Source organism: Asparagus officinalis, chromosome 3 (assembly GCF_001876935.1).
Source record: "Asparagus officinalis chromosome 3, Aspof.V1, whole genome shotgun sequence".
Taxonomy (NCBI): Eukaryota; Viridiplantae; Streptophyta; class Magnoliopsida; order Asparagales; family Asparagaceae; genus Asparagus; species Asparagus officinalis.
The window spans coordinates 47,701,497-47,725,639 of NC_033796.1; the positions used below are offsets into that span (position 1 = coordinate 47,701,497).

General features: G+C 31.4%; 1 protein-coding gene and 1 long non-coding RNA gene across 3 annotated transcripts; one reads left to right on the plus strand and one right to left on the minus strand.

The window, feature by feature from the left end:
• On the plus strand, window positions 4,032-20,869 carry LOC109834035. Its single transcript, XR_002245430.1, has 3 exons — window positions 4,032-4,196; window positions 4,390-4,477; window positions 20,092-20,869. It is a non-coding gene; the product is annotated as an uncharacterized LOC109834035 (long non-coding RNA).
• Window positions 17,035-22,758, minus strand: LOC109834034 (X-linked retinitis pigmentosa GTPase regulator-interacting protein 1-like). Of its 2 annotated transcripts, none has more exons than XM_020401917.1 (2): window positions 22,127-22,758; window positions 17,035-17,286 (listed from the first exon to the last, which is right to left on the minus strand). In XM_020401917.1, exon 1 carries the CDS (start codon window positions 22,681-22,683, stop codon window positions 22,147-22,149), a length of 537 nt encoding a protein of 178 aa, XP_020257506.1. In that variant the 5' UTR covers window positions 22,684-22,758; the 3' UTR covers window positions 17,035-17,286; window positions 22,127-22,146. The 2 variants fall into 2 exon arrangements, with proteins under 2 accessions (XP_020257506.1, XP_020257507.1); XM_020401918.1 differs by lacking the exon at window positions 17,035-17,286 and adding an exon at window positions 17,301-17,453.

Sequence of the window (24,143 nt, forward strand, 5' to 3'; positions counted from 1 at the left end):
CTAAATACCGCAATCGTATCTTAGAGATTAATAATACGAGAAAAGCACGTTGAGGGGATAATCCAGACAAGGAAACCCTCATATACACATCTCATACCATTAATTTCCAGATATGAATCACAAGCAAAGAATTACACTTAACATCTGAAATGTAAATACTCTCACTTAACCCCTAATTAAACAGAACCAGTACGTCGGGCGAAAAATCCAAACAAGGAACCCCTATGTATATACCATATATTCCGAATGATTATGAGCTAAGTGTTAATACCCACATTCTAGCGTTAAGTGTAAATACGACTATACTAATAACATGAACACAACAATACTATAATTCATCATTATACCTGCTCGAATAGGTGTGGGTAGTCACGACACATATCTTCCTCGCTCTCCCAAGAAGCTTCCTCAGCTCCTTTTTGGTACTACTGTACTTTAACTAACGGAATCATTTTATTTCCAAGTTTCTTGTCCTCCTTAGCAAGAATGCGAGCTGGAATCTCAATGGTGGTCAAATCCGCCTAAAGCTCTAAATCTAGCGTATCAATCACTCTTTGCTGCTCCTCGTCACGTAAGTGCTTCTTAAGCATTGAAACATGAAAGACATCGTGTACACCTGACATCGGTGCTGGAAGATCTAGCCGATATGAGACAGCTCTAACACATTTAACAATCCTAAAAATAAGATATCTTGGGATTGTATGTTAAGTCTATCGGGTTGAATAATAGACTATCGGGTTAAATAATAAGCCCAAAGGATTGTATGTTAAGTCTATTGGGTCGAATAATAAGTCTAATTTGTTGAATATTTAGTGTAATGGATTATATGTTAAGTCTAATTTGATTTATATTAAGTCCAGTATGATTTATGTTAAGTCCAATTTGGCTCATGTTAAGTACAATTCGGTTCATGTTAATTCTAATTCGGTTCACGTTAAGTCTAATTTGGCTCATGTTAAGTCCAATTTGATTTTGGTTTATGCTAAGTCCAATTTGATTTTGGTTTATGCTAAGTCCAATTTGGTTCATGTTAAGTTCAATTTAAATCATGTTAAGTCTAATTCAACTTGTATTAAATCTAATGTAAATCATATTATGTCTACTTCAACTTGTTTCAAATCTAAAAATATGTTGAATTAGACTTAACATGAATCATGTTAAGTTTAATTCAACTTATTTTAAGTCTAATTTCATATTAAGTCGTATTTGATTCATGTTAAGTTCAATTTGGTTCACGTTAAGTCCAATTCGGTTCATGTTAAGTCTAATTTAGTTCCTTTTAAATCTAATTCAACTTGTTTCAAGTCTAATTAAAGTGGACTTAACATTAAATTATATTTAAAACAGTTGAATTAGATTTAACATGATTTAAATTAGACTTAAAAGGAATTTAACATAATTGAAATTAGACTTAAAATGAATTAAATTAGACTTAACATGAATCAAATTGGACTTAACATAAAATTAGACTTAAAATAAGTTAAAATAGACTTAAATGATTCATGTTATGTCTAATTCAACTTGTTTTTAGACTTAAAACAAGTTGAATTAGACATAACATGATTTGAATTAGACTTAAAAGAAATTAAATTAGACTTAACATGAATCAAATTGAACTTAACATGAATCAAATTAGACTTAATGAATCAAATTTGACTTAATATGAAATTAGACTTAAAATAGTTGAATTAGACTTAACATGATTCATGGCATCATGTTAAGTCTAATTCAACTTGTTTTTAGACTTAAAACAAGTTGAATTAGACATAACATGATTTAAATTAGACTTGAAAGGAATTAAATTAGACTTAACATGAATTAAATTGGACTTGACATGAAATTAGACTTAAAACAAGTTGAATTAGACTTAGCATGATTTAAATTGGACTTCGATATAATATGAACCAAATTAGACTTAACATGAACTAAATTGGACTTAATATGGTTTAAATTGGACTTAACATGAACCGAATTAGACTTAGTATGAACCGAATTGGACTTAACATGAAATTAGAGTTTAAATAAGTTGAAATAGACTTAACATGATTCATGTTAAGCCTAATTCAACTTGTTTTTAAACTTAAAATAAGTTAAATTAGACATAACATGATTTAAAATAGACTTAAAAGGAATTAAATTGGACTTAACATGAATCAAACTGAACTTAACATGAATCAAATTGGACTTAATATGAAATTAGACTTAAAATAATTTGAATTAGACTTAACATGATTCATGCTAAGTCTAATCCAAATTAACTTGTTTTTAGACTAAAACAAGTTGAATTAGACATAACGTAGTTTAAATTAGACTTAAAAGGAATTAAATTAGACTTAACATGATTTAAATTAGACTTAACATGAAATTAGATTTAAAATAAGTTGAATTAGACTTAACATAATTTAAATTGGACTTAACATGAATCGAATTGGACTTAATATGAACCAAATTGGACTTAACATGAACCTAATTAGACATAACATGATTTAAATTGGATTTAATATGAACCAAATTAGACTTAACATGAACCAAATTAGACTTAAATGGACTTAACATGAACCGAATTGGACTTAACATATAATCCACACTTAATATGAACCAAATTAGACTTAACATAAAAATTAGACTTAATGTTTCACCTTAGATTTGAACTTAACATATTTAGCTGGCATTTCTTTAAATTTTCATCTTCTACGATGTTCAAATAGAAATTATGAATTTTATTAGACTTAACACACGAGCTCCTCTTCGTCCTCCTCCAACATCGTCTCCTCCGCCTCGTTCTTCGCCTTTAGTGTCGGAGACCAATATGTTGTTTGACGGATCCTCCAACGAGAACTTCGACGAATTCAAGGGTTTCGCCATTGCCATTGCCATTGCCGACCAAATTTGGGGGGAGAAAGAGAGAGCAGGGAAAATTAGTGGGAGCAAAAAAACGAATCATATTGAGTTTTTCTATGTAATATATAACCCCAGATCAACAATATGATCGGAGCGTGCACCTAAGTTCGGTGGTGGCAGAGGGGTATGTCAGTGTCTGAGAGAAAAAGGAGGAAGAGGGGGAGAGGACGAAGGAGATGTGTTAGAAAAGAGGAGGAATGAGGAGCCATGACTATTAAATTTAGAGAGACAAGAATGGAAGAGATGAGGGCATTTTTGGATTTTTTATTTTTTATTCTCTCTACGCTTACTTGGTAGGGAATAATTACTAAAAAAATGTTGCAGCACATAGATCTCCAATTTAAAGACTGCAGCAAATAAAAAAAAGTTAAAGGGACTACAGCACATAAATTTATTACTTTTGAGACGTTTACACAATTTTCCCCTAATTTTAAGGCTGTAGAGGGGAAAGCATGAAGTTTTTGCCATGCCTCTAATTACGTCGAAGTGCAACCGTCCGTAAAAATGAATTGTTTTCTATTAGGCCTACCTTATTTAAGCTCCCTTTACGCCTAGAGTTAGGATCAATTGATCATTTCCTGGCCTGCGAATCCGCTGTAACTTTGATTTCAAAGAATGTTTATAAGTGATCAATAATTTATCTTCAATCAGTGAACATCATAAATGATATTAATTAAAAAAAATCTAATAGTTACGAGGACCATAGAATAAACCATTACTTTTTTATTATTTAAGGGTCACCCCACAATGCATGACCTCAGGTATTGTGGAAAATTAAATTCATGTGGGCACTTTCCAGAAGAATTGAACCTCAGATCTTGTTACTACTCATTGACAGCTTATTAATTTAGCTAGACATTCTTATGTGATAAACCAGTACTATTGATCCAAATAAGTAGGGGTGAGCATGGTTCGGTCCAAACCGAAAAAACCGACCGAACCGACCGAAATTTAATGGTTCGGGTCGGTTTTATTTACAAGTCGGTTCGGGTCGGGTTGAAAAATTTTCAACCCGAACCGCCCGAACCGACCGAATTTAACGCTGCATTTTTAACCCGTAACACATACCCGACCTGACCCGTTGATGTTCACTTAAAACCCATCATACCTAAACCCTAACTCCCCTCCAAGTCTCCAACTACAGCCGCCAACCCACTTCGGCACTCCGCCTACCACGCTCCCCCTTCTCTCTCTCTACAATCCAATCTCACACACACTCTCTCCTCTCTTTCTCACCAACGCCAAGTGGTTCCTCACCAACGCCCCCGACGGCGAGATCCAGTACGTCGCCAAAGGTCTCTCCTCTTTCTTCAATTTTCTATTTTTTCATTTGCATTTTTTTTGGGGATTTTGTGGTATTTTTCGTCGGAAAACACTTCTGAGGAGAGGAATTCTTCATCACCCTCATAAAGTTTTTCATTTTTTCCCCTGGATATTTTTTTTTAAAAATTGGATAGATCTGATGTTGTTCGGTGTTATTTTGTTCAGTAGGTTGTTTGATTGCTGATGGCGTCGAAGAGGATTTTGAAGGAGTTGAAGGACTTGCAGAAGGATCCTCCAACCTCATGCAGTGCAGGTTTCCTGAATGTTTTTGTTTTTTCTTTCAATTTTATGGATTTCAGTATTATAGTTATCTTTATTCGATGAAATCCCTAATTTTTAATTTTAAAATTTTAGCAGTATTGGTATGATGCTAGTTTAGAAGTAGATTTGGGTTGAGTTCTTGATTTAAGGATGTTTTTGGGTAACAAAGTGATGTCCAAGGACGTATAGTGCTTCCAAATTTGAATTGTGCAAGGGACGTATAGTGCTTTATCTTCATGTATTGTACAGGGGAATCTTCATGAATATATTATCGACTTTTGTATTGTCTCCCAAGCTCCGGGGGTTCATTTGATATCTAGGACTTCTATTAATTGTTTAGAACCGAATAAACCGAACCGAACCGCACCGAACCGACTTGCAACGGTTCGGTTCGGTTTTGAATAATGGACGGTTCGGTTCGGTTTTTCAAAATTTGATAAAAACCGACCCGAACCGAACCGTGCTCAGCCCTACAAATAAGTACTTGTGTAGAGAATGTTTTCTCCATTTCTTAGTTGTACACAATAATGTAAAAGTTGATGGAATATTCTCTCAATTTCAATCGGCCTAGGGGCTGTTTTGTTGGTTTCCTAAAAACCAAGAAAAAGAAATCGGTACAAGGAAATCAATAAAATAATATTTTTATCAATTTCCATCCCTAAAACTCACCCACAACATCTAATAAAATATTATTTTTATCCTTCAACTCATCTCATTTCATCTCTTTTCTTACCTTTAAAAATAAAACAAACACAAGAAATGTGTCACATCATCCAACTCATCACATCTCATTTTTAAAAATCACACACATCATCCAATAATATTGTGACAACTCATTTCATCTCATTAAACATTACTTTCCATCCATTTCCTCAAAAAAAAACAAGAAATCAATTTCCTTAAGTACGTGTCACATCATCCAATAATATACCTCCAACTCATCTCATCTCATCTATTTTCTTATTTTTAAAAACGAACCAAACACAAACAACCTCAAAACATCATCCAATAATATACCTCCAATTCATTTCCTTATTTTTTTAACCAACCAAACAACCTCAAAATAAGTTTTTTTAAAAAATCACTCACATCATCCAATAATAAGGTGACAACTCATCTCATCTCATCTCCTATTCTATAATTTCCTTCTTTTTTAAGCCAACCAAACAACTTCAAAATCATTATAATAGGAAATAGGTTTCCTATTTTTTGATTTCCAGGTTTTTTTGGCCAAACGAACAGCCCCTAACTAGAAACACCAATTTCAAAACATAAAAAAGATCTAGTGGTCTAATTTCAAAATGTGAATTTTTTGAGGTCTTAACTTTCAAATTTTGAAAGATGTGAGGAACTAATAAAAAAACCCTAAATCTATATCTGTACTATTTATAAAAGAGGACTAGGGTATTGAGACTTTTGATTGCCTCTTTTACCCTTCCAAATTTTAATAAGTTCAAATAATGCCTTGAAATTTATTCAGTTCATTCTTTTATTACACTATAATTATTCATGCAATAAACATAAGAACTAATACTAAAAACTAAATATATGTTATAAACTTTAATCACATTCCTCAAATTTTATTCAATTCATTCTATTTATTATATTATAATTATTCTTGCAATAAACATAACAACTAATATATATCATAAATTTTAACCATGTTAGTCTTATGTTAAATAAGATAAATATTTCACTTTGGATATTAAGTATTATACAATAAATATACAATTTTAATATTTAAGATAATAATACTATACCTTATATTTATAAATTATATTATAATTTAAGATAATTTAATATTTAATTGAACATCTAACATCTAATCTAATACTATAATATATTAATATGTGCGTCTGATATATATAAAATTCGTGGAGAGGAATACTAATATAAAAAATGTTAACCTATTAGTGCACGTAGTCTAGAAATAGCATATAAAACTATCATAATATATATTACTTACTTATCATAATATTTAGATACGAGGTAATTTTGAGCATATAGAATTTCAAGCGATATGGGAAGCTATTACATTTGCTCTTGACACTGGATGTGCAAAAGTAATTTTCAAAGAAGATGTGGAAGTGGTAATTAGGGATATCCAAAATTGAGCGGAGCAACACTGAATTTTCAAACACTTAATTAGTGGATGATATTCAGCGATGTTGCACATGACTTGAGGAATGAGATTTTAGATAGTTCGTCAAACGAGGAATGTAACAGCTCATGTGTTGGTCGGTAAGGGCTAAGAAAATTTGAACTGGTTTTTGCGTATGGCTCACGAAGACCACACACGCCGGTTTTGCATAATATTTTGTAGTCTGATAAGGAGCAATATTTATCCACATTCCTTCGTTGTGCTTCTAGGTTATTAGTTTAGTTTGGATGTGTCTTAATATTTTTTTTCCATAAAAAAAATATTGCGATATAATATTTTGATCCTACTAACAAATTAATTTATAACATCTGCTCTTCTGAACCTACTAATAATGCATTGAATATGAATAGTAGTGAAGCATTCATGTGTTTTCTCTCACACACTAATCAAATTCTCTTAATTAATTATGCATTAATAGTTTCAGGACTAATCTACTTCCATAAACATTCCACTTGGATCTCAGTGTTGCATAAAATTAGATTATATATGGATGCTCAAATGCACAAAAGAAAACAATAAAAGAATCAAAAGAAAAAAAAAATAGAGGAAGTGAGAATTTTGATAGGTGACTCAATCCCTTGATTATAGTAACCAGAACGCCTCACAATCGACAAAATTCATAGGTGATAATTGAGAGAGAAGATTATATTGCTTTTCTTTAGAGGAAACGAACCGATCTAGAAATGAACCGATCTACGACCGAGTTCACCTCCCATTTTTGAAAAAAAAAACATCAATCTATTAGTTATACAAGTATGCAAATTCGTTGAGAGAAAAACTAATATAAATATTAATAAATTGTCGTTCGAATGTTTAGTCTCATATCATTACTTAATATGCATTACATGCAAAGCACGTTTACATACTAATATTATATAAATATGAAAGATGAAAGCATAGTTCTTTCTATCATCCTAGCAAAAAAGGAAGCATATTCTCCAAAATGCAAGGATGAATTATCTATTTTACTTTACTAGTATTTTTCCCGTGCATTGCACAAGGTTAGTATTTCAATATTCTTAGTCTCATAATATAGTAATACTATTCTTTTTTAAAAAAATTTACTTTTAGTCTGATAATGTTATTATAATTATGAATAGGGGTTTTTATACAAAATATAGTGTTTTTTTTAATACCAAAAGAATTTCAATTTTCACAAAACCAACATGAAAATATGTACCATCAGCAGACACCAAGTCAGATATCTTTTTTTATATATAGGATAAAATTTGCATTAAAAATCAAGCAATGTCCAAAGATGCCCGATTGGCTGCATAATCTGGAAAGTTAAATAATCAAATGCATATATTATGACGGGTTAATCCATTCTTTACTAAGTCATGGGGCTCACATATTGCCTTCACGTCGAGAATGAGAAAACTGCGCATAATCAAGACCATAGTTCTTCATATGAATTACTTCTAGCACATGATCATATCATATTATATCATATCATATCATATCATACTCCCTTTAAAAGAGGGAGTTATGGAAAAACTTTTTATAGACTATATTGTCCCTATTTTTTTTGATATTATATTCTAATCATAAATTAACTAAATTAATTATTATTATTAATTGATCATATTACATACCACTTTAGTTTTGTCTAATTAGCCCTAAAACTTCCAATGTTATTGTAAAACTCTCATATTAATTATTAATAATGCATTAATAGACAACTGCAAGTTAATATATTATTTTGGAAGGAGTAGAAAATATAGAATTGTCCTAAAATTATACCATGTCACTCACACAAGAAAATTATAAAGAGTATTCTTGCGTATATAAGTACAAACATGTAATTTTAGAAAACATTAGGATATTTAAGTGCATTATGATATAAATGGAGGTATATGAGTGTAACTTTCGTAAGCTGCAAGGTATTTAAATTTAATTAAGCCGATAAAGATTTGCAGCCTTTGTTAACCATAAGCAATAGTATGTGATCCCTTTGATAAACAATATTCATTGCATAATATGAGGACATGAGCTTAGCTTATATTTATATAATACAAAAGATGTGGAAAATTTTAACCATCATATTTTGAATAATCTCAAGATTCCTTTTTTTTTATATTATATTCTAATCATAAATTAACTAAATTAATTATCATTATTAATTAATCATATTACACGCCACTTCAATTTGTCTAACTTGGCTCTAAAACTTCCAATGTTATTGTAAAATTCTTATATTAATTATTAATAATGCATAATACTTTATTAATAGACAACTGCACATTAATAAATTATTTTGGAATGAGTAAAAAATATAGAATTGTCCTAAAATTATACCAGGGCACTCACACAAGAAAATTATAAAGAGTATTCTTGCGTATATAAGTATAAACATGTAAATTTAGAAAACATTAGGATATTTAAGTGCATTAAGATATAAGTGGAGGTATATGCGTGTAACTTTCGTAAGCTGTAAGGTATTTAAGTTTATTAAGTGCATTAAGATATAAGTGGAGGTATATGCGTGTAACTTTCGTAAGCTGTAAGGTATTTAAGTTTAATTAAGCCTATAAAGATTTGAAGCCTTTATATGCGTGTAACTTTCGTAAGCTGTAAGGTATTTAAGTTTAATTAAGCCTATAAAGATTTGAAGCCTTTGTTAACCACAAACAATAGTATGTGATTCCTTTGATAAATAATATTCATCATATAATATAAGGTCAGAGGCTTAGCTTATATTTATATAGTACAGAACATGTGGAAAATTTTAAGCATCATATTTTGTATAAGTCTCAATATTTTGAATTATAAATGAAATTATATACTTCGCTTAGAATCATACTCCCTTTAAAAAAGGAAGTTGTAGAAAAAATTTCTATGGACTATGTTACCCCTATTTTTTTTAAAATATTATATTTTAATCATAACTAAACTAAATTAATTATTATTATTAATTAATCATATTATATGACACTTCAAGTTTGTCTAACTTGATCCTTAAAACTTTTAATGTTATTGTAAAACTCTCATATTAATTATTAGTAATGTCTAATAATGTATTAATAGACAATTACATGTTAATAAATTATTAATAGAAAGAGTAAAAAATATAGAATTATCCTAAAATTATACCATTATATTCATATAGGAAAATTACAAATAGTCTTCTTGCGTATAGAAGGTACATACATGCAATTTAAAAAAATGTTAGGATATTTAAATGCAGCAAGATACAAGTGGATGTATGTAATTGAAACTTTTATAAACTATAATGTATTTAATTTAATTAAGCTAATAAAGATATTAAGCCTTTGTTAACCAAAAGCAATAGTATGTGATCCCTTTGATAAATAATATTCATCATATAAAATGAGGCTAGAGGGATAGGTTATATTTATATATTAGAGGAGATGTAGGAAAATTAAAGCATCATATTTTGAATAATCTCAAGATTTTAAATTATTTCTGAATTTATATACTTTACTTAGAAAACTTTAGAAGAGCCTTTCAAATTACTACTACAAAGTGTTGGACATCATATAAATGCTGGACAAATAAAATCCATGATATTGGATTGCAATAATCGTGGTTATGTAAAAAATATATGGGTCTCATATGAGATAATAATGCTCATACATAATATAACATTGTAATCTATAATCTCAAATATTGATGAATTTTTAACGTAAGAATTTACGTCAAGATATATGCTTAAGATTTGGGAGAGCTGAGAGTGAAGAGATTTGGAATATGAATTGTAGCTTGTGTGACTTGTGCTTTAGTTTTGGTTTCCAAACACGACTCAATACGAAGCCCACAATCAAATTAAAAATGACTCGATTTTGTTATACCAGCCAATATTTTCGATAGTGATCAATATATAGAAAAAATTCTCCAAATAAAAGAAAACAATATAAAACCATAAATATTATTAAGATAAAGTATTTAACCTTTTATATCAGTCGATATAGTGATATATTAGCCGATATTTCATATATTGCGTATAAGAGCAATATTTAAAGGTAATTTAGGTATCATTTCCTTGATTTTAAATCTCTAATAATTCTACATTATTCCCTTAAATTTTTAAAACTGCTTATAATTTAGGGACTAATATTAAATTATAAAACATTTGAGGAATGAATATGTAAATAAGCTAAATTTAAAAGAATAATTAATTTTTTGAAAACTCTCTTAACTATGGGGAATGTCTCAAAAAAATCACCCAACTAATTTAATTTGACAAAGCCCCCTAACTATAGAGGTGTTGTAGATAATCCCTCTTAACTTTGGTGCAATTTTAGAAAACACCCTTTGACTTAGCGTGTCTTATGAAAACTCTCCTGGTCTTTTACACATCTTTTTACAAACCTCGTTAATGTAAAAGACTTTAATATGTGATTTTGTTAAAATTCCAAAGAAACTCTCAATTGATAATAAAAAATTTACGACCAATTTACAGTTCTTTTTTCTAAATCTTCAATTTTTCTTTCATCTAGCAAAGACCAAGTAAATTCTTTTATGATTGAGATATTTTGGTATTTCCAAGTCAAGTACTTATCACATAATAAATTCGACTCAACGATATTATTTTTGAGATGTTAATTGAGAAAAGTTCATAGGGTAAATCAAAAATATAAAGTTGAGATAAATTAACTATAAACCCCCAAATTTGATGAATAAAGATTTACTCATTTCAAGTAGTTGAGGGGTAGGGGGGGGGTTTAACATTTTCCCGATCGTTGAGCAAAAGTTTTCTAAAATTAACCCTTAAACAAAGCACAATTTTAAGACACATGTGACATCAATCTTATAAGAGTGGGTTTTATAGCAAGTCTATCAGTATCTCTAAAATTCTTTTGCAACAAAATTCGTAGAGAGAAATTTAATCTTTATTTAAGATGGCTATGTGATCCTTATGATTCTCCCTATCTTTTATGGTTTGTAATAAATTATTTAACAAAATAAAATTAAGTTGTTCATTTTATATATCTCACATTTATGAAACATATAGTTTAGATATGAGTGTTATTAGATTCTTTTAACTATTTAGCCTAAAATTTTGGATATTATTCAATATTGGATAGATCTAAATTATTCTGTTAAAATACAATCCATATGTGTACAAAATATGTTTAAATCATTCTCAGATTATATTTTATAGTTTTCTGAAATTAGACAATAATCGTTTTGACAAATTAATTAATTAGTTGAGAAGATGTAGAAAGATTACAATATCAGATTTTGGAATTGATTACATAATTATATTTTCTTTCTTGATTGAATTTGCACATTCTAACTTTGAAATTTCTAGAAATAAGTTTTTGAATATCTATAATACTCGGTCGCCAGATAATAAAAAGTGGAAGTAGACAATAGGTGCAAGTGATTTCTTTATAATAAAACAAAATCTTCTATGACCAGACAATACCTACTATTTTACGTTGATGAATCCAAGATTTATTTTTCATTAATAATAATAGTTTTTAAGATATTGGTGCTTACATCATTAATATTTTAAAATTAGAATTTCAAATCATTAAATTGCTCTCTGGTCATTAATATTTTAAGACTTTAAACCTCACTAATTATGTTGAAGGTAAAATGTTAAAACCAACAAGATTTTATATCTGAAACTTTTTAATACATTACAATAATCATTAACATTTTTACAACTATATTATAGTAAATACATAAATTAAAAATTAACAATTATAATATTTGATCACGTGCATTGCACGTGCATTGCACGTGCATTCCACCCAGTTGAATTAAATTTCGTGGTGTCACTTTCAACTCTTGAACAACCTCCAAAGCATCAAACACTGTTATGACCCTTCGATCGCCTCCATTCTTCGCAATTTGTACCTCCTGCAGGATACCAAGAGCTTCCATCAATTGAATCCGTCCAATAGCTTATGTGCCTTCCTGGCTGGAAGCAAGCAAAACTGCATCCACTATTTTGTTAAGTAAGGGTGTAAAATGAACTAAATGTCCATTGTGTATAAAAAATTGAAGGGGGTGATTGGTGGGTGTTTATAGAGAATTACAAATTTTTGAGGAAGTTAACTAAGTTTTGGAGGGAGATAAGGTATTTTGTTAGGGTGTGAAAATATAATAAAAGATTGGTGGATTCCACCTTAAAGGGTATTTTAGAAATTTAGCATGTTATTTAATAGAATAAGGATGAAAACTATAGTGTGGTGGCACTTTGTTAATGGTTCGTATTTTCAATGTGGTTTTACAAACAAGAAAATTTTGTGGTGGTTCACCGAAAAAACTACTATGTTTTGGATGGTCCTAAATAGAAAAACTCCTATTTATTAATCGCACTGATTTTTATTTTGATTTTATGTCTTTCACAGTTACCATATAATATGTTGCTCTAAATAAGATCAATTTTTTTTATATACCTACTTATTGATGATAAGAAAGATTCACATTAGGAAAGCTCACAAACCCTATATATAAACCCATCTAAAATTTCTATCTCCTTTGTTGCAGATCTTTGTATATCTTACAAACTAACAAATGCCCCCTGATCAAAACCATGTAGACTACTTGCAAATAAACTAATTAAAACATGTTTTTTTTCACTTTTTTAATCAGTTTAAGAAAAATAAAAACTATACATGAAAATATTGCTAATTACTAATGCATAAAACTAATATTATCTTCAATATGAGTATAAAATATTTCTAAACAAAAATAAAATTCCTAAAAAACTTTATGTGAAGATATTAGTGATTAATTTACAAATATACAAGGGAAGTGCAAAATAGTAGGAGAAAATAGGATATTATTCATGGAAATTCACTAGTAGGCACTAATTACACTCATCATAATTGCAGCATATAAATTATTAATTTAGTTATGCTTTGTTTGGAAGTTTACCAAGGAAAGGAAAGGAAATTTAAATAATGGAAAGGAAAGGTAGAGAATGGAAGTGAAAAGATAAAATGATGGTTGTGAGTTTAGTAAGGGGAACGAAAGTAAATTTGTTTTACCTTATTTGGGAGTTCTAATAAAGAGGAGGGAAGTGAAGTGAATATGTATAAAGTTACATAAATACCCTTACCTATTAAATGAGAGTATATCTTGGTCATTGATTTTAATGTCATAAGGGTATAATCGTCTTATCACATTATAAAATTTTGCATTGGTTTTCATTTCATCCTCTACCCCACCAAATTGGAGGGAAGGAAAATGGAAGAAATTTTAACCTTCTATTCCATCCTCTAACCCCTCAAAAAAAAAAACTCACAAAAACAAGGTGAAATTAAAATTTCACTTTAACTTCCAGTTATTAACCTCCATCCAAATAAGGTGTTACTAACCTGATACATGTAGCTATGGAATTAATATGAAGTAAAATATTAGAATTGATATGATAACATCCTATATATAAATAAATAAATCTTATCGGAGCTTCTATTTCTATTAAACTAGTTTTTTAGCTCGTGCTAAACATGATCTTATCGCAATGCACCAACATTTCATTGTGTTCCAATCACTCGTTTCCCTATAGAATATAGAAAATATAGTGACATATCTCCCTATAGAATATAGAATATTGATTCATGAAGAAATTTTTCTAATAACGATACTATTACAGCGATATTACTATATATGACATTTTTAAATAAATTATAAAGTATATATAGAAAACTCAATGCTTATAGTGAGTAGTTGGGCTTCACAAAATATGTTAACTTTATATTATAATTTGTTATTTGTAGTATTGTTGTCAATGTTATTACCTTTTTTTTATCTTATTATTCACACTTTTCTGATGTAAGTTCTCTTTTGCTAATCACTCAATTGGTTATATTTAGTTTTTATAATATCAGAGGGTAGAATATTCTCTTCTACTTAAAAAGTGTTGATATAATTTTCTTAAAAAATATATACACATAGTAGCAAAAGTATGTACTACAGTTCAACTCAAATATTGGCTTGAAGTCATTTAGAGTGAGGTCCTTTCTACTCTAAAATGGTGATATAGTGATTACAGAGTCTAAAAGTCAAAGAAGAAATTTTTACAAAGAAAAAGTAATTTTATATGTCAAATTAAGAAGTAATTTGTAAATTATACATGGACAGTGCAGATAGCTATAAAAAGTAATGTATATATATTCATAAAAACTTCATAGTGAGTGACCAACTATAATCATCCTAATTTAAGCATAATTAATTATTATTTTAGTTACTAATTTGATACACTTAACTATGAAATAAATCTCCAACAAAAATAAAAATTAAGATTGTATTATGATGTAGGTAAATAAATAAATGTTATTAGAGCTCCTCTTTATATTAAATTTCAAAGTAATAATTTAAATTATTAAGTACCAAATATTAGCTCATGTGAGAAAGTAAAGTAATCTATGATCTATATAAGTTTATAGTCAATCAATCAAACGTATTAAATTTATGATGACCACAGTCAAAATTATATGGTAGATTCATATTAAATATAATTTATAAAAAATAGTACATTAAATCAAAAACTTTTTAACCACTATATATATTATCTGAAATGTTTTACATATATAAACTATATTGCCCAGGAATAATGATGTGCGTACTTAACTATAGTCTAGTAACCTTATCGTTATTGTTTCTTTCAATCCAGACTGGTCTATTATTTATGAGTTATAAATACATTAATATAGCACAATATCTCTATTTATTAGTATCTTGAAGTTTTCAAAAGATGGGTGACCATTCAATTCGTAAAGGAATTTTTATATGAATTTTTGGCATATTTAAATTACACTGTCTAGGAACAGTGATGTATTGTACACTTAATTATAGCCTAATAATCTTAAGAACAACTTACTCTTTAATATCATCATTAATTGATGTATTTATGCATTACACTGAAAACACAATAAAAATTTAGAAAACTACAAAAGAAACACCCTAAATTTTTTTAAAAATTATAAAAAAACACCCTAAAATTTTATAATTTACAAATACACAAAACTATTAAACATTATGTTGAAATTAAGAAATTATAAAAAATCATTGAAAATTTTTAAACTTTGGAGAGGTAATTTGCAATGTGCTAAACTTTAAGGGTGTTTTTTCTGTAAATTTAAATTCAATCATTTATGTTCTTTTCAAAAAAGTTACGGGTAATTTTGACCATGAAAGGTTTTTCCTAAATCTATACGTTTAAAGTGAGCATGATATTTTTGTAAAATTTAGTTTTCTAGGGGTTGTTAGTAATTTTGTATATACATTTTTGTGTCCATAGGTTAGAATTTCTCATGGTATTTTATTATAAATTATAAAATTTAGGGGCTTTTTATAAAATTTTAAACTTATAAGCCTTTTCTACCGATTGTAAATTATTTATAGACTATTTATAATTCCTATGCTTTCAATTTACTAATAAGTTTGAAATTCTGAGGGTGTTATTTATAAATTTTGAATTTTAAGGTTTTGCTTGTAATTTTTGAAACTTCAAGGGTGTTTTCTTTAAATTATAAATTATGTAAGAGATATTTATAATTCCTATATTTTCAATGTACTATTAGGTTAGAAATTATCAGAATTTTTATAAATTTACAATTTTGAGAGTTTTATTTTGCAATTTATAAATAGTTCAGAGTGTTTATTATAAATTTCATAAATTTTTGGGGGTTGTTTGTGTTATTTGTAGGTTTTTATTGTGTTTATAAGTTTAAAATTTTGAAGGTGTTTTTTATAAATTTTGAATTTTTAAGGGTATCTTGCAATTTTTAAAACTTACAAGATATTTTCTTCAAAATCAAAAAACTTTTAGTTTCTAGCTAGCATATATTTTTTAGATTTCTTATTGAATTGAAATAAGTAAATTTTATAAATTTCAAGATGTTTTAATAAAATTTTAAATCTGTAGGGGGGGTTTTTGCAATTTAAAAAACTTGGAGGATTTTTTTTTTACAAAGTCCAAAAATTTTAGGTGCTGGCTAGCATATGTTTTTTAGATTTCTCTGTGATCTGAAATAAGTAAAGGATTTGCATTATATCAAACATATTTTCTTTATCCAATAACATGTTAAATCTCATTTTAAATACGATAAATCATTTAGTTACTAATTCAAAGAAGATAAGATAAATAGAATATATTAGGATAACAATGTAATATTTAAAAAAGTTAAGGATAATGCTAACCATGAAAAGATTTTCTTGAGCTCGTACTTTTAAAGGGAATATGATTATTATTATTATTATTTTGGGTTAAAAATAGGGGGAGACCCCATATTCGAAAACTTTCATAGAAGATAAGAGGCGCTCACTAGGATATGCGGAGGCTTCCTCAGTGCCGAATGAATTGAGTTTTCAAACGAAAAGAGGGAGGGCAGAGCACCTAGCCGCCACTCTTCAACGCTTCACGTTGAAAACAATATTCATTGAAACATGAGATGGCCATCGCATGAAAAACCGAGGAAGCAAACACAACCAAGGTAACAATTGTTTCATGAGCTGATAGGCCCCCAGCTCATGGCGCCCAAAATAAAACTAAAAAGTGTCTCAAAAACAATTTCAACAGTATATGTACTACAACCAAAAACAAGGAAATACAGAAGTTCCCACCAACACCTTCGTCTTCAATCTGGATGATTGGATTCAGCCCTTCTCTTCAGCAACGGTCTTCAGCTTCGCAGCTCATACCCTACTTGAATTCCCTGCGCAGAAGATGAAAAATGTGCGATTTTAGATGCCAACATACAAGGTTCAGTTTTCTCTTCATTGAAAAATCAGATCGCGTCTTGCTTTGCAGACAGGCCAACAGAAAGCAGAAAAGAAAATCCCCCATAGTTTACTTGAAACTGCCATTTGAGGCAAAGAGTTCCTGGATACGCTCTCATAAGTTATCAACCGGCAATATATATTTAAAGAGATTCCATACTTTCCTGACTATAAGAGCAACGTAAGAAAAGATGATCTGCAGTATCTGAATCATTATCACAAAGGGAAAAGATTGGATCCCCCCATCCACCCCTTTCTGATAAGATTCTCCTTCGTCGTTTGGAGTCTCGTTTTGGACATTATCCAATAGTAAACTTTAGTTAAGTTTGAATATCAAAGAGGTAAATATTTGAATAATAGTAACAAAAAAGACGAACGACCAAGACACTCGAATGAGGCAGAACAGAAACACTTTCTGAAACTTGAAAACATCCATCATCGAAGAAAAAAACAGTATTCAGGATCATATATGAGGGAAAACTATGATTGACCAGCATAGAAAAATATATACATTGAACAGTTTCAAGTCAATGCCCACAACATCAACCAACAACATGCACGGCATGTTAATATATGAATATTTTACAAATAAGTATGTAACTCAGCCACATAGTTAAGATGCCATCACCCTCTATTTTCCAATAAGTGCAAATCTGACAAGAAGCAACAGCTTAGACGGTATAGTTCTTTAACGAATGATGTACTAGATATATGATTCAATATTTAGCACAGAGATAGCACATAATACAACTAACAGTTCAGTATTCTAGAAAAAGACACTTAGTGTAAAGGGATCAAGGAACTTGCTGATATTATACAACTTACCGTCATAATTTTCACTTTCTATTTTCACAATATACAAATATACATCATTGTATAATATCAGCAAGTTCCTTGATCCCTTTTCTTCTTTCCATCGCATACTACATCAAAATTTCTACTGTAGAGATCTTACGAACATAATCTTTATATCAGCATTTAGAGATCTTACAAACATTTATGATTCAACATTTAGCATAGAGATAGCACATAATACAACCAATGTTATAGAAGGCGCTATGCGGACTAGGCGTTCGAGCCAGGGCCTAGCACCTAGGCGGCGCCTAGGCATTTGCCTATTTTTTAATTTATTTAATTATAATAATTCACAAAAATATGTGTTAAATTCATATAAAATCGCAAAAAAATTAAATAACAAGCTTAGATCCATAATCAACCATGCATAAATGCTAAATAGCCAAAATTAGTAACTAAATACTAAGAAATATCACCATGTCCAACATAACAAGTCATCGCAATAGTAAATAATATCGCAAACTAATTTGAACAAAATTAACTATTTAAAGTTTAAAAATAGTTATAAGTGCTAAAACAGTAAATAAGTCAAAGAACAGTTTAAAAATAAAAAAATAAAAATTTTACCTGTGAGGAGGACCGACAGCGGCGGGATAGGCTCCGGGATATTTGATTGATTTGGTTGAATTAATTTTCCTATTAGTTGAATTAATTTTACTGTTAGTAAATTTTGTTTGACTATTAAGTTCACTAATTATCTAATTAAGAAGATACAGTAGCTTAAGTTCATTAATTCTCTAATTAAGCAGATACAGTAGCATATAAATTTTTTGTTAAGAACAAACTTAAATTTTATAACTTAACAGTAAGTTGGTAACTTTATTTTAGTAACTTCAGTGCTTTACCCTTTTATTTTTGTTGTGCTTTACTCTTTAAATGTATTTTGTTTTAGTAACTCCAATGCACCTTGCTTCAGTGAGGCGCGCGCATCGCATTGCGCCTTGTGCACGTAAGGGAATTTTACGCCCCACATTGCACCTTGCACCTCGATAGCACATGCACTTCTTATATAAAAACTTGGCCTTTGGTGGGTGTACTGTTAGTTTTCTAAAAATTTCCCTATAATTAAAGTAGGGCTCATTTAATTGTAAGCAGATTTTCGCAGAAATGCAACAACATATCTTATGCGAGGTTTTACATATCGGATCTCGGGGGAACATTGGACAGCTAAAATCCATATCGGATTGTGGATATCAAGGAAATATCGAGGATAACTAGTAATATCGAAGTGCCGCATCCGATGATGTGTGTATATAATATAATGTCCTTAAATGTTAACCTAAATACTTAACAAAATCTAAGCATACAATATTATGACTAATATATGTTTACCGATTACTAACCAATTGTAGAAACTTTCTTAGGCAAAAGAGCCTAGTAGAATTTTGCTCAAATTTTCATAGAGATGGAACTTTTGCTAAAAAAAACATAAATTTCTTAGAGCTATATTATTTTGCAACAAGCTATATAGAAGAATATATCGAGTAACATGTAGGCCAATATATTAGCCATGTCAGGGATATTATCACCAAAAAAAAGCAAAAAATGGTAAAGGATGTTAAGATCATATTGTTTTGAAGCAAGCCTTTTAAAAGAATATATCAGTCAATATATTGGCTACATATTTAAAACAATGATCTTATGTACGCACACAACTGGCACATGCTATTTTGATAAGAGAAGACACCACAAGCTTTCAAATCTGTAGAAAGATACTGTATTCTATTAAAAAATTACCCTAGCAGCACGATCAAATGTTGCTAAAAAGTCTGAGATACCCAATAGTTAAGGAAGGGATGTTAGGGTCTAAGAGGAGTTTAGCTCATTCTCACAGGGTAATGGAATATGTGTGCCGTATTTCAGCTCATTTTAGCTCATTCTCACAGGACATGCACGCTGCTATTGGAGCTTCATTAAACTCAAATTTAGCTTAATTATGACCCAAGCTACATCATTGGGACCTAAGGAGAAAGAGGAGTCCTAATTGAAGGTCAGTCAAATCAAATTGACATCCTGCATACTCATTTGTTTGAGTTAGTGCTCAGGGAAGCTTTCGTTTGAATTCTGCTGTATGTTTCTATTGTTTTTGTAATAATACAAATGTAGAGGTCATTTTTTAAAAGACGTCCTGAAAACCCCATCCATATGACTGGTTGTCATAACAGTCTGATATGAAGTCCACACTTGCCTTAGACACACATTCTACGATGCCAAATTTTGTTTTTCTCATTTCGTTAGACCCTGCTTGAGATATTCAATAATACCCTTTTTAGTAGCCATAAGTAATTAACTAGAACCCCACAATAATAAATGACACAAATTACAAACTAGCAAACTTGTGGGGCCCTAGGAAAGCATGTGCACCCAATAATGGCAGTTGCGTGCCACTTAGAGAAACCGTTAACGACAATATATTTTTGGAATGAGAGGAATTGCCATAAAGCAATCTATACATTAGAGTTTGCACTAAAAAGAAGAAAAATCATCTCTCCTACATTCCATATCCATATAACCATACTTGAGCGTGTAAGAGACTCCCCGAGTTGTGAGAGTTTGTTTCCTTCCTTCCAATAATGGATTCCCAAAGATGAATTAAGAGTCTTCATGTATTGCCAGCCAAGTAGAAATAATCTTTGAAAAATTGAACAAAGCTTCAAATATATAAAGTTTGATATATATGTTCTCATACAGTGTTTGATTTCTACATTGGTATGCATTGGACTGAGATGGTAACTAACTAACAGAATGAGTCAGAGGCCCACTTGCTCCAATGTGAGTAACAAGGTATGCCTCATTACTTGTCTATGTCTTGGTAGCTCATTTAACAAAATGAGCTGGCACCAAATATCCCTTTTTCCATATATATCTGGATGGAATCTAACTTTACTATCTTACTATAGTAACTCACATCTATCACATAACATGCTCCAGGCATGGACAAAGTGGAAGCCATGAAAATGCAAACATCCAATTCCTTGAAAAACCTAGTGATTCCTCTGCAAGGTTTGTTCACGGAGGACGAGTCAAGGCCAACAATCAGGTAAGCACATGCACACGCACACACATACATGTATAGGTAACGTTATAAGAGGCAATAACTCATTAAACAAATTGAGTTATCATGAGAAGAGGTAAGATTCCCATACTTTCTCTCGTCAGGTTTTGCTGGCCTCACCGTTTTTAACTTCATTTTGCTAAATAAATATCAAATCACAAACATCACTCCATATATATGGAGAGATATAGAGTAACAAAGACTTATCGATTACAGTATTACAAAGATAGCCTCAAACATCACTACCAATTCCAATATTACAGCTTAAGGGCCGCTTGCGTAGCCACAGGCTCAACAAGTTTATTTATGTTTAAAAATCAAAGAACTGTCAGCCAATTAGCTAATTTAGCTTCGGTTTAAATATTGTCATTATACACATGAATATGCTAAACTAACAAGTCAATACTATGTCAGTTAATAAACAGTACCATAAATTTAAATTTGAACTAAACATGAATAAAATCCTTGAGCTATGGATTTCTCAAAACATCAGTGATGTTGCGCCTACTAGAGGCAAATCACATTTATCCTCTACAATCGCATAAAATTTTCAATATGCTATTGGATCATGCACTTTGGTTGGGAAGTTTAAATTTTGCTCTTCTTGTATATCTCCCTCCAATCTCTCACTTTTATAACATGTCCTAAAACCCTCCTTTTCCTAAAAAAAGGTGACATACCAACAAAATATTGAACAGCGATCACGGAATGGATTGAAAGAAGAGCACAATTAACTAAACAAAAACAAGATAAATTATCACCAATCCAATTCAATTCAAACTAAGTGAGAAAAAACTTAAATATCCCCAATACAAACCGAAAAAAAAAATCAAACTTCTTAAGCAAAAGTAACAACAAATACTCACCAAATCTGAAAAAGAAATCCTCACGAATTCGCGCCCTTTTGGCCTGCAACAAGAGCATCAAGAAGTTCTCTTTTCAAATCACAGTACTCAGCTTCGATCTTCAACTCCTCTTGAAAGTGCTCCCTCCATTTCTTCTCCAAAGCGGCCGCCTTTGATCTATCCATATGCTTCAATCCCAATTCCAACATTGCCAAAGAAAGCCCCTCCCTTTTAAAGTACTTAGTCATCTGATCGGTCAAATACTTGAAGGAATCACCAGGATCGTAATCATCATAATTCTCCTTCTCCTCCTCCTCCCCCTCCTCCTGCTCCTCTTCCTCAACCTGCTGATCACCATCATCCCGATTCTCGACCTTCGGCTCGGCCTCCCTCGGCTTCTTCTCGCCCCAAGCGCGGACCGAGAGGTCGAAGAAGGCCCGGTCGAACTCCGTGGGGCCCACGCCGGACTGCACGGTCCTGTAGTACCGGTGCTTCAGGGTTCTGAACTTGTTGTAGAGCTGGTCGAAGGTGAGCTCGCGGCGGAGCGACCCCTTGACGGCGTCGAAGACGGGCTTCATGGTGGTGGGGGTCGGGGCCGCTGCCCGCCGTGCTTGATCGGAAGTCGATGACAGGCGTTGAGGATGGCGATGGGCGTCGTCCGTCGTCGGCGTCCGGGATGGCGCTTGCGGCTGGGGCTCATGACGGCGACTGTCTGGCTCCTGGACAGTCGCCGTGGATTTGGCCTGCGACTCGATTTGGGGGAATCTGGGGGGTTTGGGGATTTAGGGTTAGGGCTTTGTTTTGGGGTTCGAGGAAATGAGGAGACGAGGTAGGGGGCTGGGAGTTTCCCTTGGAAGGTTTTAAAGGCATGGTGGGCTGCTGAGTCCCGGTTCAGGGATCGGTCGGTTATTTGAGGCGGGGAGGATGGGAAAACGCCGACGGGGTTTTAGTAGGTAGGATTTTTTATTTACTGCCTCCTTTTTTTCTGAGATCCGCTATCCTCGGACGCCCCCCAAAAGCCCCCGAAACTCATTCGATGCGGGGCCCGTAATCCCAGAGCAAAGGCGAGCGGGCCGGTTCCAACGACCCGAGCGCCGAGCCGAGCGCCCGTCGAAAGTCAAAAACCCTGGGACGTATGAGCGCGATAGCCAGAGTCCCGGTAATAAAAGGTCCCCACCGATGGGAGTAAAAAAGCCTATCACGTTTAGACGCCTTTCGCCTTCGCGTTTGAAACTGAATCTAAGAAAGTAAATCTTCCAGATAAATATGTCGACCATATTGAGTTATGCCGAGGTACAGAAAAGGCAAAAGTTATTTTTGGTTTGTTTTGCCACTTCTTGTTTATGCCATTATCGGGAAGCGAATCATTTTCAACTGTAAAAATTGAGAAAAATAAAACAAGGATTCGCAAATGGTTAGTACCAAGGAAGGGGACCTGTGAGTTGTCCCCTCCAATGCCTGCTCATTATGCAATAGGAGGGAGACATCTCACATGTCCCTTCCAATGGTCCCATATTTTGGGTCCATGTAGCAGAGCTCTTTGTTGTAAACAACTTACTTGTTTACATTGAAAAGGATATTGCAACAAGTTTTACCATCGATATAAATATAAAGGAATTTGATTTCGAGAAGTTTCACATGGCATGATTCTTAAGGGGTATTTTATTTGGCTTTTCTTTCTTTATTGTTTTGTACTGTTATATTGCGAATTTATCTGAATGAAACAAATAATTAAATTTGATTTGAAACCATTTTATTAATTAATAAATAAGCGGAAAATATGTACTTTTTCGATAATCCCCCCACCCCCCAAAAAAAAGCTTTAAGTATCTGACTCTATCGTTGTCTCTTCTTACTCATTAAACTATTTTTAGTTCCTATATACCCTCTAAACTATTGAATTTATTCACTGCTTGTCCTCAGAACTATTTTATTGTCTCAGCTTGCTCCATAGGTCCCAACCCCAAACCATTACCTCGTCAATATTTACCCTATGAGCTATCAAATCATATCTAGCTGCCACTTCGTGTTTACTACT